This window comes from Atractosteus spatula, chromosome 5 (assembly GCF_055471065.1).
Source record: "Atractosteus spatula isolate fAtrSpa1 chromosome 5, fAtrSpa1.hap1, whole genome shotgun sequence".
Classification (NCBI taxonomy): domain Eukaryota; kingdom Metazoa; phylum Chordata; class Actinopteri; order Semionotiformes; family Lepisosteidae; genus Atractosteus; species Atractosteus spatula.
The window spans coordinates 27992811-28010106 of record NC_142710.1 but is presented as its reverse complement, the minus strand read 5'-3'; the positions used below and the strand labels follow the sequence as shown (position 1 = coordinate 28010106).

The 17296-nt window shown below is 40.5% G+C and overlaps 1 protein-coding gene across 1 annotated transcript; it reads left to right on the top strand.

Moving 5' to 3' along the window:
* Nucleotides 1-776: 776 nt before the first annotated feature.
* Nucleotides 777-17156, top strand: LOC148834848 (broad substrate specificity ATP-binding cassette transporter ABCG2-like). Its single transcript, XM_088917441.1, has 16 exons — nt 777-887; nt 4363-4556; nt 5013-5072; nt 6444-6561; nt 7882-8037; nt 8516-8673; nt 9009-9160; nt 9757-9849; nt 10055-10233; nt 11266-11417; nt 11561-11650; nt 12591-12715; nt 13713-13867; nt 14311-14400; nt 14989-15041; nt 15487-17156. Exons 2-16 carry the CDS (start codon nt 4393-4395, stop codon nt 15632-15634), a joined length of 1893 nt encoding a protein of 630 aa, XP_088773567.1. The 5' UTR covers nt 777-887; nt 4363-4392; the 3' UTR covers nt 15635-17156.
* The last annotated feature ends 140 nt before the right edge of the window (nt 17157-17296 follow it).

The window sequence follows — 17296 nt, the reverse complement described above, 5'->3', positions numbered from 1 at the left end:
CATTAAGTCTGCTTTGGTAGCATACAGTAGCTCATACTAGGGAGTAACGCCCACCACAGAAAGCAAGCTTGTCCAGGGTTCTGTGCAAGCCCTTGCCAGTTCAAGCTGGGTTCTGTTTATGAACATTTGGCTGAGTGCTGTCCTGTAATGTTTCTGTCCATTCAGAATTCCTCTAGCCCAGGTAGGATGCTGTTCTGTGTTAGTCCTGAAAACATGGCATGATTAACAAGAGTGATGCACTTGAAAAAAGAAAAAATAAAACAAGCAGTGTTACAGCCCAAGGTGAGAAGAGTGCCGACTGCAGTCTGTCCAGACTAGGTCTGTGTGCAGTGGGCAGGCTGTCCTGCAACCTCTTCCACCATAGAGCCTAATGACAGGACCTGCCTGACTCCCCAGCCTGTTTTCATGTCTACCAAAGTGAATGGCATGCTCCAAGTTCAGTTGGCCCGTCTTTCAGATAATTGCATGCTGGAGTTTTTGAAATGCCCGTCCTGCCCGAAACCTTGAAAAATAGGGTGGCTTTACCCCTGCTCCTTCCCTGCTGAAAGCTTCTTATACTGTGTATTGATTTGTCTGAAGCTAAATGTAAAATCATATCCCCTTGTTCTGGTGTCTTTATAATCTTATTGAATAGATTAGTTTGTCTATGCAATCATAAATAGGAGTAAGTGTACAGGACAGGGTACGTAAGAAGAGCTGTCGTCGTCCCCTCCCCCTGAAGCCGGTGTGTGAAGTGCCGAGTTCAGCGCGATGAGATGACGGAGGGGGTGGTCCATATACATTACTCCATTGTACGCTCGGCTTGTAGTGTGCAGGCAGGAGCTGGGTGCGGTTTTAGCCAAGGACGGTTTTGGGAAGGAAGTCCAGTCAGCAAGACACGCGTATAGGTCAGTAGACGACATATACTATATATATATATGCATAATATCCTACATTGCAAAAGAGATAGTCACTTCGCCGTTAGACGAGCTGAATGTTCTCACCTGTTTTGTAATCGTTCTTGTGTTCTTAAATACCGAAATGTGCAGGTCAGGGTTATGGTTCTGTATCGATATTGCACAGCGATACAGGAAAAAACAATGTTCTTGCAGTCACATTTGTCTCCCTGTTATCCTTTCGCTGTTACGTTAGAAAAGCTCCTCTTCGATTCAGCCTGTGTTCACTACAGACTCGTGCCCGATGTAAAATACAAATCCATCTCTTAACATTTCTATTTTACGTTAGATGTGTGCGCTTTAATTTAATAATAATAATATTGTCCTTAGAATCCAAAAGGAATCAGAAGAAAAAAAATGATGTTATAAAACAGCTTGTCGTAGCCTAATAGCTGACTAGATGATGTTTAGATTTCACAACTGGCAGACTGGTTTTACTGTGCCAGTTATAAACTTGTTTCCCATTGAACCCAGGCTAGCAGACCCATTCTCACTCTCTGGAATGTGAAAGGCTTTTGATCGTTTTGCGACTCGACAATATAATATGTTTAAGGTGATTTTAAAATCTTTTAAATAGCATAATTACAGGTAGATGTATGCTTTTTACTGAGCATTGAAAACAGCTTTCACAGCTTAAACAAATTAACTGTTTCTAGAATATATGTCTGTAGCAAGTGCACTCACATTTTGACAGGATGACATGCATTTTACTATAATGAGTAAAATTTGTCATCAACTTTGTGTACAAGTGCTTCCCACTGACGGAAGTATCAAATCTTTGTTATTAGAATTCAGTGAAGGCCATTCAATTCTACAGCATGATTGCAGCAGTCTGTTATTTTTTTTTACTTGTTAATGGTATTTTGCAAAAATAATTTGAAATAAAAAAGCTACTAAAATACGTGGGTCCGTTTTCTTGTCTTACAATAATAATCTGAATATAAGAGTTTTATTATGCATAGGAGTGTAACAAAATAAGTAACAAAACACTACCACTCGAGGCAAATGCCTTTATAGAACACACTTTTAAAATTAATGTAAGAAATAAGAAATATGGAAAATTTCTTTAAGTTTAGGCCTTGACTTCCCGCTTTCACATTAAAAGCAACTTAGAATCACTGCTTATGCAGAACTAGATTCTAATTCTTTATTAAAATTGTTGATGTATTTTCAGAATCCCGTTGCATGGTATGATTGCATTAATGCATAAGTCAGTATTAGCTTTCATCAGTGTAAGCAAGCATTGTGTCATAACTGGAATAAATACTTTTACCTCAGTTGTGAGAATAGAGGGACAGGTGTTCCTGGGAAAGCAGTATTTGTGCTTGGGCCTCTGTATGCCACTCGACCTGTGTGTGTTAAATTTTGCCAGGTTCTTCCTCTGGTCTCTCTCTCACACTGTCCTATCAGTTATTATCGCTGCTAAATAAAAACTGCTTACTAACCAAAACAGCCACAGCATCATGGCTGCAAGTTAGTAAAATACTAACTGAAAGACAATAACTTTTGCTTGATTTATTTAATGAGTTTAATTCACACAATGATGGCACATTGGACTGATTTACTAAAATGTTTGCATCTGGCGCAACTTGAATTATGTAAGAACATACGGTACTCATTTGCTTTATTTTTAAATGTATTTATTTTGTACTGTGTGGTCTGTAGGCTGTGCTACATGTGATGTAGTTGTCGGCATCAATCCTGGAGGATTGGTGGTCTTAAAAATGCTGCACTCCTCAATCAAAACTTGTAGCATTGGACACATACTGTATATAGGGAAAACAGTCATTCATTTCTTCTGAAAAATGTGGACTCTGTGCTCCTGAACAAAGGTATCTTATCTTTTTCTGCTTTTCTAGCAGATGGTTTGCAGTTAAGGCAATGCAGAGCCTCACTGAGAGAACCTGAGTGTGAACAGCAGTAAATTAAACCGAGTACGTCCTGCTTGTAGAAACCTAAAACTGACTTTAGTAAAGAAAAAATGATTTTGTTTTTGTTGTTTTCTTTTGCATTTCTTTTTATCAAAATGATGTGAGAGAGAGTTTGTCTAATGGAGATCAATTGATGTGAAACTATCTGAATCTAGACTATGTAGCAGAGCTTTTGAAAAATTTGACTCTCATTTGTGAGTTTGATAAAGTCTCTACTAATTAAATTTAAGTTTAACTAAACTTAGATATGCATAATGATTTCTGTTACTATGCTTTATTAAACTTATGTCAGTAATATAAACTATTAAATAGTCAAGTACAGATTAGTCATTTAAATCCGGAGAGATTCAAGAGATTTTGTAAACCTGACCAGAGTTGTACATTTGGAGTTTCTGCTTTTTCAGTGGAAACAGGAAAATAACAATATGCTGAGAGTGCCAAATCAGAAGACTTTATTTACATTGTGAAACATGTTTCAGTTTGTCTCTTCTTAGTGTACTGTGTTGCCATCTTTGTAATTTGTTTTGGCTTTGTTACTCCCGAGAACCAAGCATGACTCCTTTTGTATAGCAGTTTGAAATATTTCAGGTTTGTGAAACTGCAGTTTGTATTCCAGCATCTGGTTAGGGATGTTAGGTGCTTGTTGTTGTTTTGAGATAATTTATTATTGCAGATTATTTGCAAAAATAGATGAGATTTAAGTTAAAATAACGGTAGGGAGTAGCTATTTATTTCCTTGTACTCTGCTCTAATAATAAATAATTCCTTGTAAATTAATAGCAAATTTTATCCCAGGAAATCATAAAGCACATCACATAGAGAAGGGGACCAACAGCACATACTGTAGTATATCACGTGGAGAAGTTTAATATCTCATCCTAATAACACCTGTGCACTTTAGGATAGTTTTTCCTTTCGCCATACTGGGGCAATGGTAGTCTGAATGGAAGAGTGTCACCTGGTACACCGACAACAGATTCAGCAGCAAATAATTATTGAGCAGACCCAGCCCTACTCTGTTTCTGACCTCTGAAGATAATATGGCACTTTAAACCCCTGTAATTTGTTGATGTAATGACATAGTTTGACCAGCCTTGTGCAACTCTGTATGCCAGGACTGTAGCCTCAGTGACTGTTATTTTGCTGTTTGTTCTGAGATGTGTTTGTTACTGTGAGTGGAATAAACAAGCTTTATTTAGCCTAACTTTTGTGCACTGGAATATTGGATTAAGTCTCTAACCGATGTCACAAGTTTTTTAAAAGACAACTGGTTTCGGTGCCAGTGAAAGCAGCAGATGTTTGTGCGTAAAGAAGTTTCTATATGTCAGAGTTGAGGGCAGCCCAGTCCCCACCTCCCCCATGGGCTCTATGCAGTAATTGGTAGCAGAATGTTTCCTCCCATTTTCTACAGCAAGTTTAATGTTAAAGGAACAGTACAGGAGAGCATCAAATTCTATGGAGCCTTGTAAATGCTGGTGTTGGTGCTTTATTCTCAGGCGGGCCACTGAGTCTCCCCCAAGAGCAAGATGGAAGGGGACAGCGAGCCCTCCACAGAGGCAGAGGAGGCTGCCGTGTACTTCCAGATCCCAGGCCCCATGATCACCTTCCAGAACATCTGTTACTGTGTGAGTGTGAAAAAGAACCTGCTGCAGCGTAGCGCTGAGGAGAAGGAGATCCTCCGGAATGTCAGGTGAGGGTTTGTGTTGGTTGTTTGGAGTTAGGAAGCTTTATATTAGTCTCAGTCTTATTTTTACTGAGGCACAGCAAGTTTTGCTTAGGCGTCTGCACTCCGGCCCAGAGCTATCATTCACATGAAGTAAAATCAAACAAGGTCAAGAGTCCTGACTACTGCAACACTGCATGTGCCATGAGACAGACAGACTACACTGATACCAAGTATTAGATGGTATCCTAAAATGAACAACCGTTGCTTTATAATCCAGAGAAGAAAAGAAACCACTTCAGCGTAAATCAATCTTGAGCTTCATGGAATGACTTTCTAAATTATCAGGTTTTTTCCTGTTTTCAAAAAACTGAAAACTTTTAGTTAAAAAACTGAAAACAGACAGTTAGAACAGCCTGTCAGAAATGCAGGTATATCAGATCTGCACAGGTCAGTGTGACACTCCTGCTCCTTTGTTAACAGTGGGATAATGAAGCCGGGCATGAACGCCATCCTGGGCCCGACAGGAAGTGGAAAGACCTCGTGAGTATGCTGAGTGGACAGGTGGGGCATTAAAGTTGACCAGGGTTTCAGGACTGACCTCATCACCCCCGTGGTCTGGGACAGTTCTCTCAAATTTGCTGAGTGGTATTCAAACCTTCTTTCCTCCATTGATCTCGCCAGAACCAGTGCACTTGGGGAAAGAGAAATGAACGGAAGCCATCATTACTTTACTTGAAATAGTTCTGGAAATATTTATCTTCACCTGTACATGTATATGATCTTTTCAAAATTCAATAATTTGTTATTTGAAAGATGTATGCAATTTGATGTACAGTACATAACTTTTTTGTGATCTGTCAACTAGACCAAATTTAGACAAGTTATGTAAATGAGAGCTGAGACAAATGCATGTTAGAAGATACCGAATTTGACCACTGTTTTATAGTCTTTTATAACCAACAGACTGAAAGTTTTAGAAATTTAGTTTTTTTTGCATATTTCTTTGAGGGGTGATTCTCAAAGTGCTTTAAAAAGTATTGACTAGGGAATACTGAATAACAAAGTTATTACGAGGCACGTACAGTTAAAGAACTGTAGAGAAAGAGTCAACAGAAAATACAAATCTTGTCCAGAAAATGTGGATGCAATCAAGTGATTCCCTGGTGTCCTCATCTACCCTTTGCCCAACAGCTTGACAATCTTCAAAGCTGGTAAATAAAGCCCACGGCTTCAGTGTCATTCACTTCTGTCCTCATGTGACCGGCCACCGTCAACAACGCCATCAAAGTGCCATCCCTCACTGTGTTACTCTCTTCGCTCTCTCTAAATTTTCGTTACCCTCCCTTTGTATTCTCCTCTTTAGCTGCATTGTTGTTTCTCAAAGTGAAGAGCAGTGCTTGGGATGTTTCACATCATTAGATGTTCCGGCACTTAAGACAGATGAATTATAGGACCCAATGCAGTGACTTATAGATCTCAATGAAAGCAAGGGGAGTTAGAAGGAAAATCTAAGTGTACTTACCGGTTCAAGAGTTGTGGTCAAAGACGGGTTCGCTGGTCAGGAAGCCAAAGGTTCAGAAGCAAAGTAATAAACAAGGAAATCTCAAAACAGAGACGAAGAGCTCCGCTTGGTGAAAACCAATACTGAGCATTAAGGTGAAGGTGGTGAGGGCTTAAGTATTCCGGGAGGTAGGGGGCGCGGTGACAAAGGAAAGGCCTGATTGGTTGATTGTTAATGCGACGGCGTTTGCAGGAATTGAATAAGACTGGAGTCTGGTTAGGAACAATACGGTTTTGTTTGCGGGAGTTGCGTAGGGTTGGATCCTGATTGTAAACGGTCGTGACATTAGAAACCTGTCTTGTCTGTGCTGCCGTAGGAGACACTGTCTTGTGTCTCTCCACCTCCCACAGGCTCCTGGATGTCATCGCCGGCAGGAAGGACCCCCGGGGGCTCCGTTCGGGCCAGGTGCTGGTGGACAATCAGATCATGACCTCTGAAATCCGGCTACGATCTGCCTACGTGGTGCAGGTGAGAGGGCAGCCATGAGCCCACAAACTTTTGCAGATTCTGATTACTAGGAGAATGTGCGATGGGCGCTGGAGTGATGTCACGCTTGTTTACAAGGCCTCAGGCTGAGATACCCCAGAGGTGATGCTCTACCAGCACACATGCCTTGTCTTGCAGGATTTGTCTGTGAAGAAAAATTGTTTCCAGTCCCAAGCTGACCAATCAGAGATCAGAGTTTTATATTGTTATTGTGTGATAATGATAAAACCCAGAGTAACTTAATTTTAAACATTATGTTTCTTGTAGTTCAAGTAGGTAGCTGCATTAGCATGCGTAGGCTGCAAAGGAACAAGTAAAGGTTTATTACGTTTCTTGTATTTAACAACACATGCACTTTGGTTTATGATTTCACATGATAGATTAAAATATATTCAGTGTAACAGACAGTTTAAGTAATACAGCACATAAGTCAGCAGTGCCTTGTGTTTATTAAGCAAAGACAGATTTATGGCAGTTCTTCCATTTTTATCTTAATCTTTGCTCAGGAGGCATTGGTGAATTACAGAAGCATTAAGGCTTTAATTTCAGTGATTAGACTGATGAACTAATGTTCAAAGAGACCTGATTAGCTTTATTAGGCCAAATCACAACAATAAGTTAACAGCAGCCTCCTGCATTTTATAACTTGGCTAATTATCATTTAATGCAGCTATGCACTGAGTGTTTTTGTCCACATTCTGCGGTGGTTGGGCTGGCCAGTGTGAAATTCTGGGATTTATACTGCCTCTGGTCTTGGGTGTTGCTCGTGTTTTTTCTGTGTCAGTCAGTGAAGTTTCAGGATGTGGGAGTAGGGGGGTGGTGATTGGCCCTCAGTAGATGAGACTCCTGTCTTGTGACTAACGTGTCGTTAGGTCTCCTAGTACGAGCATGATAGGAGAAGCTGATGAGGCAACCTTTCAAGAAGGACTATAAACAGTAGTCAGTGAATTAAACAGTGAATTATTTTTAAAATTACTACTGTGCAATTGAACACATTGCAAAAGAGTAGGAAAGTCATGAGTGAGCAGCGTTTGCTCAGCTGTATGAAAAGATGTATGTCCTTTTTTGTTTTAATTTTTAATTATTTATGCTTTATTTGTATGTATTTTTTTTCTTTCTGTTTTTTATCCTGTTTACTGACATTCTGTACTGTTTGTTTGGATTGTATTGGTAGTTTCCTTAGGGAACAGATGCTTTCTGTGAACGCGTGCCTTGGCATGTGGGATCAGTCAGTGCCATGAATGACTGATCCCACATGAGTGAGTGGGGCCTGGCAGTCACCTGACTCAACGTGTGTTATAGGATGACATTCTGATGGGCACACTAACAGTCAAGGAGAACCTAGAATTCTCAGCAAACCTGCGGCTGCCTCCGCGGGAATTCTCCGCGGAGGAGAAGAAGCTGAAAGTAAATGCTGTAATCAGAGAACTGAGCCTACAAGACTGCGCTGACACCAAGGTACTCATCACACACTGACTACACTGCCCAAGGTGCATTTTAGTGCATTGCACTTACTTACGTTACCCTAACTTATAACATTGGAGTTACTATAGCGCAAGTTATCTAACTGATGGAATTGGATCATACATGTGTCCTTGCTGTACCTTGCTGCAGGTACAGTAGCTGATGCAGCAAATTGTGGCAGATTAGGAGATTCTGTTATGAGATGTCCTGAGGAGACTTATAGTAAAACTAACTGCCCCAGTGCAGCAGGTGATGGATGGTTTAGTCTGTGGTTTGATTAATTGAAATGCTGTTTTTTAAGGTAATGATGGAGGAAACATTGCATGATCCTTCACCCCTCTAGTTCCTGTGAGATTCAGGCATGGATTGTTGTTAGAACTAGGTTGTCATGGACTATAGGCAATGTGACACAAGCAGTTTGGAAAGCAAAAGCAAGTACTTATCTTTGCATTTTTGTGCTTTTCCTCAACATATTGGCACAGAGTTCATCCGCGGGGTGTCAGGAGGGGAGAGGAAGAGGTGTAGCATTGGCATGGAGCTCATCACCTCGCCCTCCCTCCTCTTCCTGGACGAGCCTACCACCGGTCTGGATGCCAACACTGCCTTCTCCATCATCCGCCTGCTTCACAGGTATCACACAGGTTCCACCTGCTTCAGGGGTGCCACACAGGTGCCACAGCTTCTGCCTGCTTCATAGATATTAGATGGTGCACACCTGGGCTTTACTGCATGAAATACATGTAGATGCATGTTTTTTACTGTATACAGTGCACTGGCACTGTTTTCAGTGATCTGCATTGTCTGTACCACACCAACACTACGTGCTCATTCTTACATATCACATCCCTTCGTTTTAACCATGGTGGTCTGGGTTCTTTGATTCCCGAGCACTGATTGACTGACTCTGTTGGGCAGACGAGCTGCAATGTCCATTCAGTGGTGTTGAAAGAATGTTGTCCCTTCAGGCTGTCGCGAAACGGGAAGACGATCATCTTCTCCATCCACCAGCCGCGGTACTCCATTTTCCGCCAGTTTGACCACCTGATTCTCATGAACAAGGGCGAGATCATCTTTGCTGGGCCTGCCGAGAAGGCAGTGGGCTACTTCGAGGGGCTGGGTAAGCTCATTGGGTGAAGTGGCTGGAGAAGGGCATGAGTGGTAAGCAGAGGCAGGCAGGCAGATCAGCTCATTACTCTAAATGTCTCATGACTGCGAGTGGGAGACTTTCTGCTGTCTGTTCACTGCAACAAAGTAAGTGAATCGAAATAAACATTGAGTAGCATGGAAATGTTAAAAAAGCATGACTGATGCATAGCATTGGAAATAACATGCTTAGGAAAAACTGTGATATTATGGGAATGAGTTCAGTCCCTTTCATGCCAGAATTACTGAAAGCAGCAAAAAATGTAATGTAATATATCTTTTGTAAAAAGCTATTTAATTATAAAAAATATTTTTAACCTTTCTTTATAATTAAAAAATGGCCTCAGTCTATGAGATCATCTTACAACAAAAGTAACATAGACAGAGCGTGTGAGGACTTTATTCAGATCAGAACAGAAATATGGTAGATTGTGCTACAGATATACAAGTAGAACACAGAATTCAAGCTTACTTAAAAGGTCATTATAAGGAAACTTAAATCAATTGTAACTTATTAATATTAGTTCTGTACATGTGACTGACTCTGATTGTTTTGTTTCTGCTGGCCAGGATACAAGTGTGAACCTTTTAACAACCCTGCCGATTTTTTCCTGGACATCACCAATGGAGAGATCGCCCCCTGTCCAGACACAGCCACGCCAGGTTAGGAGGGAGCAGAACTCTTTCCAGGTTTAGGATTCAGGGAGAAGTTTGTCTAGGGTCGCTCAATTGCTCTGCATATTCTGAACTTGTTTTTGAGTTCATTTTTGGAACCTTCAGTGTCAGGCTTGTGTCTGTCCAGATATCTACAGTGTGAAGTACGTTCCATGTCCCCTCTTCCTTCCCTCTCCCTCCTGTCCCTGTGCAGGTCTCCAGAGCGCCTCAGGCATGTTGTCAGGGGACAAGAACCCCCTGGCGATCTGTTACAAGGAGTCGGAGTTCTGCAGCCAGGTGGAGGAGCAGCTGAAGCAGATGGGTCAGGTAGCTGACCCAAGTGCCACACCAGTCCACATAAGGGCCTCTTATGCCACACCCTTCCATTACCAGGTCAGAGCCTTAAGCCAGGCTGTATTTCCCCACCTCTTCATTTCCAACTTAATCAGATATCCCTGAAATTTAAGATATATTTTGTCTCGTCATGCCTTGTCATTTTTCTAGTTTTTACACCAAGAATAAAGACTTCCCTCTGAGCACTTGTATCTGAAGCAGTCTTAACAAATGCCTCAATATGCCTGACACTGAAATTACACACCCCACCCTGTTAAAGTGTCTAGGATTTCATTTATGACCTGTGTTCCACTGTTGACATCTTTACTGCAGTCACTGTGATGTGATGTAAAGAGTAATGTTTAAAATAATAGAAAGGTATGTGTTGAATGGGAAATGAATTGAACAGTTTGTGTGGGAGTAGACCATTTCCATGGTGAGCATAACAGCAGTAGTTATCTCTAGATATGATAAAAGGAGAATTGCTGTTGTTCAAGATACACATGATTAACAGCAAATGAAAATATTCTGCACTCTGGCACTCATGGATTTTGGCACCAGGAAGCCTGAAAAAGAAGGAGGTGCAGCAGTGAGCCTGGTGTGAGGACTGCAACCTGTCAGAGCCCGTCACTAAAGGCCCCTGCTCTGTCCATGGTGCTGATTACCACCACTGGAATCCAGGGCCTGTGCATAAAGCACCTATTAACGCAATTTTGTAACACAAAAATGCTACAGTGTGTCAAATAAGTCTTTCAGTCATTTTAAGATTAGTCTATATTTATTATTTTCATTACACTAGAACTGTGTTTTTCACTTCAATTAAAAAAATATTAAACTTAATATAGTGAAAGATGCTATGTTAATATGGCCCATGGTCTCACAGGGAAAATCCTCCAATGTGAGTTTGGCTGTAATACTGACACAGTGTTCTGCACCCTCTTTAACTATACAGTCTGGGAGGGGTAAAGGTGCTTGTTTGATGAAAGGCGAAGTACACCAGTCACTCCAAGTTGTTACCGAGTGGTGTATTACAGATGCATGTTCATTTGCTCTCTTCCATCTGATTTGCAGACTGTGTGTGTTTTTCCTTAGCTGATGGTGGTTTGTGGACGGACAGTGAAGAATATCCTGAGAAATCCACAGACCTCTTATGCCCAGCTTGCCCTCAACATAGTTTTTGGGATTTTGGTGGGACTCATCTACTACCAGATCCCCAACACCATCCCTGAAGCCCTGCAGAACAGGTACTGTGTGTGTACGCAGAGCTGGATCTCTGATGACTTTAATTACTTTTCATTATCACAGAGCAGAAAACTTTGGTTATTCGTTCTTTTTTTATTTCAAGGGAACACAGTATCTTTTAACCCCTTTATCCTCTTAATTACAGAATCGGGGCTTTCTTCTTCTTGGTCATCAATATGATCTTTGGCAACCTGTCAGCAGTGGAGCTCTTTATCAGCGAGCGTGTTCTGTTCATGTGAGTACACACCCCACCACTCCCTGCGCCACTGCTGTAATACTGTTAAATTAGATTCAGAACATTTTCCTGTTTTTCAAAGAGTTAATAATTGAAGAGATTCTCCTTTAAGAGTTAGTTGACCAAGTTTCTCTATGACCATTAAGTAAGTTAACCTGCTCATTTGTGTCCCTGTTTTTTAAAAAAGCTGTCTTACCTGGGAGGGTGAGAGGCAAAAGAAAGTGAGATAGTCGACTAGACTAGAGGCAGATAAAAGTTTCTTGGTCACCAGCTAGGAGGTGCCTAGTGCTTAGCCTTATTGGAAAAATGCAAATAAAACTTTTATAACAGTGTTTTAATTGTTTTACAATTAGAATCACTTAGGTGAGGCTTCATCTTATCCTGTGATAAAAAGGACTTATAAAAAGGATCATTTTCATTTAGGATTTTCAGGGATTATTGTTGTTTTGCAATTATATACATGTATATCTGTTCACAGTTAATTATTTTACAGTGGTAAAATAGTCATTGTCTCTTCAGAACAATACTTCAGGGTATTGTTTTGTTTATCAGCATTATCATAAAATATAATGAAATAGTACTTGAAAGTAGTGTTTTTTTTAATACTGGATGTTTTTTTAGAAGACTTAAGGTCATCAGGTGCAAGGGGGGCAAGCTTCTTCTTACCTTCTTTTCAACCGTGCCTTACTAATCTGTCCAAATCAACACTGTCTTAATGTCTTTTAATGATCCAAATCTATTCATGTCCCACCCACTGGGTACCCCTACATTTGCTAGCTGCTTGCAGTGTAATCCAAGGTGAGCATGAAAAAGTGAGAAGGGATGTCATTCGGTTGATTTTAACAGACTGTAGAGAGAGAACTGCAAGTAAAGATTGTGGGGTACAATGTGCTTCAATCTGTTGTGCTGCAGCCCTAGCAATGGTCTTGTCTTTTTTCAGACATGAAAATGCCAGTGGCTACTACCGCACCTCTGTGTATTTCCTGTCCAAAGTGTTTGCCGACCTCATCCCTAACCGCATTGTCCCAGTGTTCCTGTTCTCTGGGGTGTCTTATTACATGATGGGTATGTAGGAGCCTCCCATTTAAATTAGCCACTAAAGCATGGTTGGGCATTTTATTCCATTAGCTAAGAATTCCCTGTTTACAGGCCTCTTGCTTATAAGTATATATGAACCCTGAAGGATGGTTTTTAAAGTCACTTTTCAGAAAGTTAAATCCAGACATTCACCCATATTCCTCACAGTTTATATAGTTACTGCTGCTGTTTGATAATGAGGAAGATCTTTTGTTTTCGTCATGCTTATTAAAAAAAGTTTCTTGCTAAAATTTTATTGTATATTTGATTAGGCCTCTCTTGGCTAGTGTTACTGTGACTCCTGTAATTTCCAGGGTTTGTGCAGGTTTGCAGTGATGTCACTGAGAGATGCACTAAGCCTCCTGTGAGGCACTTTTTAGCTTGTGGCTTTTCTAAAGATGACGGGCTCAAGGGCAGATTGGGGGAGCCTATCAGCCCGTCCTCATTCTCCCGGTGTACTCTCGAAACTGTCGCTGTGAGCTGAAATGTAAAAATGTCTAAATTAAGTGGTTATGCAGTGAAAAGTACAATAATTTTAAATATGCATTTTAAAAGCTTTACTCCAACATAGATCTTAACTTGACACCTCATCAATTTCTGGCCCTGTTCCATTACCCAAGAAACACCTTGTGTTCTTGAGAGAGAGGATTTCTTTGTCAAAATTATAACTTTATACTATGTACCATTGTTGAACCAGGAAACTTGGAAATACTGTAAGTTTCATTGCTATAGTTTTACAAATGTAATGACAGTCAAAGGATATTTGTGCAATACTTATTTCATACAGAAATGTACATGTTTATGCTATTTATTTGTTTTTGTACTGGCGGTGGTACAGTACTACACATACATGTTCATAGAAAGTCAAAAAGTAAATGAAAGCAGAATAAACATGTATCCATGTATACATGTATCTATAAAGGAAAGCATGGCACTTTTTCAGTTTTATAACCACGCATGGCCTTTCCCCACTGTGTGTACCCAGGGCTGAAGAATGCTACAGATGCCTTCTTTCTGTATTGCTTGACCATGAGCCTTGTGAGTCTGGCCGCAGTCAGCTTGGCGTTCCTGGTCAGCGCCAGTGTGGGCTCCTTCGCTGTGGCCAACGTGCTGATCGCCCTGCCCTACGTCTTCATGATGGTGAGCTGCGAAACTCTCCCATTCCTGCATTTCACATTTCAGGGATTAAGAACACAGGAAACGTGTTTTGCTCTGGAACAAAAAGCTCTGAAAGTCACATAGTTGGTTTCATTTGGATTGAATGTTTTACTGTAATATGGACATTATATTATCTAGGACCTTTTATATCATCTTTATTTGATTAAATCCTAACTTTATAGACTTTCTCAATTATTTTGGGAGGTATTGCTCACAAGTGAAATACAGCTTACAGAGTGGATTCTTTAACCAAACTCTTCTGTAAATAGAGGTCCGTCTGTATATAGGTTCTATATATCTACAGTATAGGAGATTCTGGGCTTGCTTTGTATTAAGTGTCACGCAATGACATCACCGTGGCCACCAGGGGGCAATGTTCCCATTCAGTGACCCATTTCTGACAGACTGCCCTCTTGACCTGGCAGGTGTTTGGGGGCTTCCTTGTCAACCTAAACTCCATGCTGTCCTGGCTGTCTTGGCTTAAGTGGATCAGCATCTTCCGCTACGGATTGGATGTAAGTACTTCAGGGAAGAAATTCTGTCCAACTGCATTTCTGGGTTGTAATTTTCCTGGCTGCTGTTAAGTACTTAATCTTTGTTGACACAAACTTTATAACTAATCCTGAACGATTTGCAGTGGACCGTAGAGGATTGTGTGCAGTTTAATAGAGGGATTTAAGAAAGATTTTATTTCCATACTAGTCTAAATTATGTGGTTAAAATCTGATTCCTGACCTTTTCTAAACCAGAGCTATTTAGTGTTAATCTTGGAGAGAGATCCTTTTTGGAATCTGGTTAAACTAAACTATGTTGCCAGTATGCTGGTGTACATCTGTATTCAGTGCCTTGCACAAGTGTTCAATCACTTACAATGATGTGCCATTTTGCTGAATTACAAAAGATTTCTACACATTTTATAATCAAAACTTAAAGTTAAACTGCTTAAACTGAAACGTTATCCGTGACAGAAGTTAATTGTCAGCACAAACAGCAAATCGAAATCAAATGATGCATACATCATTTGTAATTCATTCAAATGGGACCTCAAAGCATCATTTCGCTTCCTTTTGTTCTCACAAATTGTTTTGTGTTTGTTCCTAAAGGCACTGACCATCAATGAAATGAAGGGACAGGTGTTTACCAACAACTACACCATGTAAGCTATTCATATTTCAGCCTCCTGTTTGTTGTCAAGAGCAATAGGCATTCTTGTACATTCAGTGCTTTTCTATGTTTTCAACTCACAGAGTATGGACTCCAGAAAAAACATTTTAAAGAACACAGACCTCTGGGTTGTAGTGTGTACAGTCTTTCTGTCTCTCTTTGATAGTTGCAAACAATAATAGTATTCGAGTCCAGTGATAGGAAAGATGCTGTGCAGCATTACTGCCATCATCTCAGATAAGTGACAGCAATTCTCTTCAGTGCTCCAGGGGAGATCACTCTGTCCCACAGCACAAACTATTGACAAGTTCTGGTAAGACACACATAGGAATGCAGACGAGAAATCGAATATTTCTTCACTGAAATAGTTTGGGAAATTTAGCCGTGTTCATTAACTGAGAAAAAGGTGCTATGATGTGGTTTCCATCTCCTCTCAGAGTGACCGGGGAGATGTACATGACCCAGCAGAGCATCGACTACAGTCCCTGGGGCTTCTGGCAGAACGAGGTTGCACTGCTCGGCATCATGAGCGTCTGCATGCTGATGGCCTACGTTCAGCTACGCAGAATCAACAAGTGGAAGTAAAGACACCATGCGTCTTACACAGTGTTGCTGTTATCCATTCGGTGATTTTCATGGCAGCAAGTACCTTCTCATGCCTAGGATCTAAAGGTATGACAAGGTCCACCCCCGCCTTTTCAAGAACTGCCTCTGAAATCCCAAACTTGAGCTGGACTGGGACATTGGGTCTCTACTCCACGCTCATTCAGTCTGTCAAGCCACTACGAGAGGAAGTATTCTTCTTCAAGTACAAATAATCTGAACATTTCTTACACAGAAATAGATTATTCAAAAATAAATATGAAATGAGAAAAAAAAACATTTGGCAAAACCCCGAGGTGAAGAGTCTGGACTCATGTGATATCTTTTTATGAACAGTGGCCATGCCCCTAAAACCATGTTGTGAATTGGCCTTTTCTTTTGGAACCCTGTAAAGCTTGCAGTGTCCGTCCAGAGCACAAAAGGGATATTCTTGCAATGTATTCCTCAGACCCAATTATCTTCGTAGCAGATCCCAGCAAAGCAGTGCTTTTCTTCAAAACAAAAAGATGGTAGCTGAGTTTTTCTGATGTGATTACAAAAGACACAGGATTTTGTTTTCACTATATCAGACTTTCTTTACAGAACACAACAGGGTCTGATTTTTAGTCAATTTCTGGAGAATACTCTTTCTTTGTATACATTTTAAATATGCACACAAAAGACTGACATATGAAGGACTGTCTAATAATAATTAAAAAATTATTAATTTTTTTTGTCATCTTAATAATTAAAAAAAGCTATGTATCTGGAGCTACAGTGTGTGTTTTCATGAGTGAAAGTGAGTGTAGTGAGACCCTAACTGGAGTATGTTGTATGTTTATGCCAACACTGTTTGGTGCCTGCTTTCTCGACAACATAATTGGACTGATGGGCCAGGTGGCCTCCTTTCTTATGTTCACAATGAGTGCACTACCTTTATGTGTACAAGGACAGGCACTGACTTCCATATCATCTTGGATTTTAAGTGGCTTTAGGAATTGTTATTTCTTCGCTGTAGCACTCGAAGAAACAGGTATTCTAATTATGTAATTGAATCAATTACAAAACTTAAACTGATGGTGCAGGTTGTATAGGTTTTATGTTTTAATTTATTGGCCTATGGCCCCTGGTCTGTTGTCACACCTGTAAGAGCCAGCCTCCCCAGCAGTTCAGCAGGGCTCTGTGGCACTCCTTTCCACTCAGGTCTCAGCGCTGTTCTCCTGACAGCACTCTCTTCACCATTGTGAAGCTGATTTTTCACACACTACAGAGCTCTTTCATTTTCAACCCAGGTTCACAGAACATCCCATCTTGTGTTTACTGCCTGTTTCTTTTCCCTGTGCGTGCAGTACAATTTCAGTGTACTCTTTTCACTTTTTCTTTGAACTTAAATGTCAAGCAATCTTCCAAAGAAATACTCTGCAAAATTCTTTTGTGCTTTTGTATTTAAGCAGTTTTTCTTAGCTGTATGTTTTTTTCAGAGCCAATTGTTTCACCAAAAATACAAATAAATGGAAATAGAGGGCACAACTGTTGTTTTGTTCTTTGAGGTATGACCGAAAAGTAACGTTCTATATGAATTTGCAGGGAATTGCTCATTAATCTTGTGTGGTGAGGTTCCTTATCTCTGAAGGGATGGGATGGGATGTCACTGAACTGTGAAGA

What these genes read in the sequence shown, in the direction of transcription:
- LOC148834848 (XM_088917441.1), top strand. Translation starts at nt 4,393, where the DNA reads ATGGAAGGGGACAGCGAGCCCTCCACAGAGGCAGAGGAGGCTGCCGTG. An exon ending in ACAGGAAGTGGAAAGACCTC is followed by an intron (nt 5,073 to 6,443) that starts GTGAGTATGCTG and finishes CACCTCCCACAG; the next exon opens with GCTCCTGGATGTCATCGCCG. An exon ending in GGGCTACTTCGAGGGGCTGG is followed by an intron (nt 9,161 to 9,756) that starts GTAAGCTCATTG and finishes TCTGCTGGCCAG; the next exon opens with GATACAAGTGTGAACCTTTT.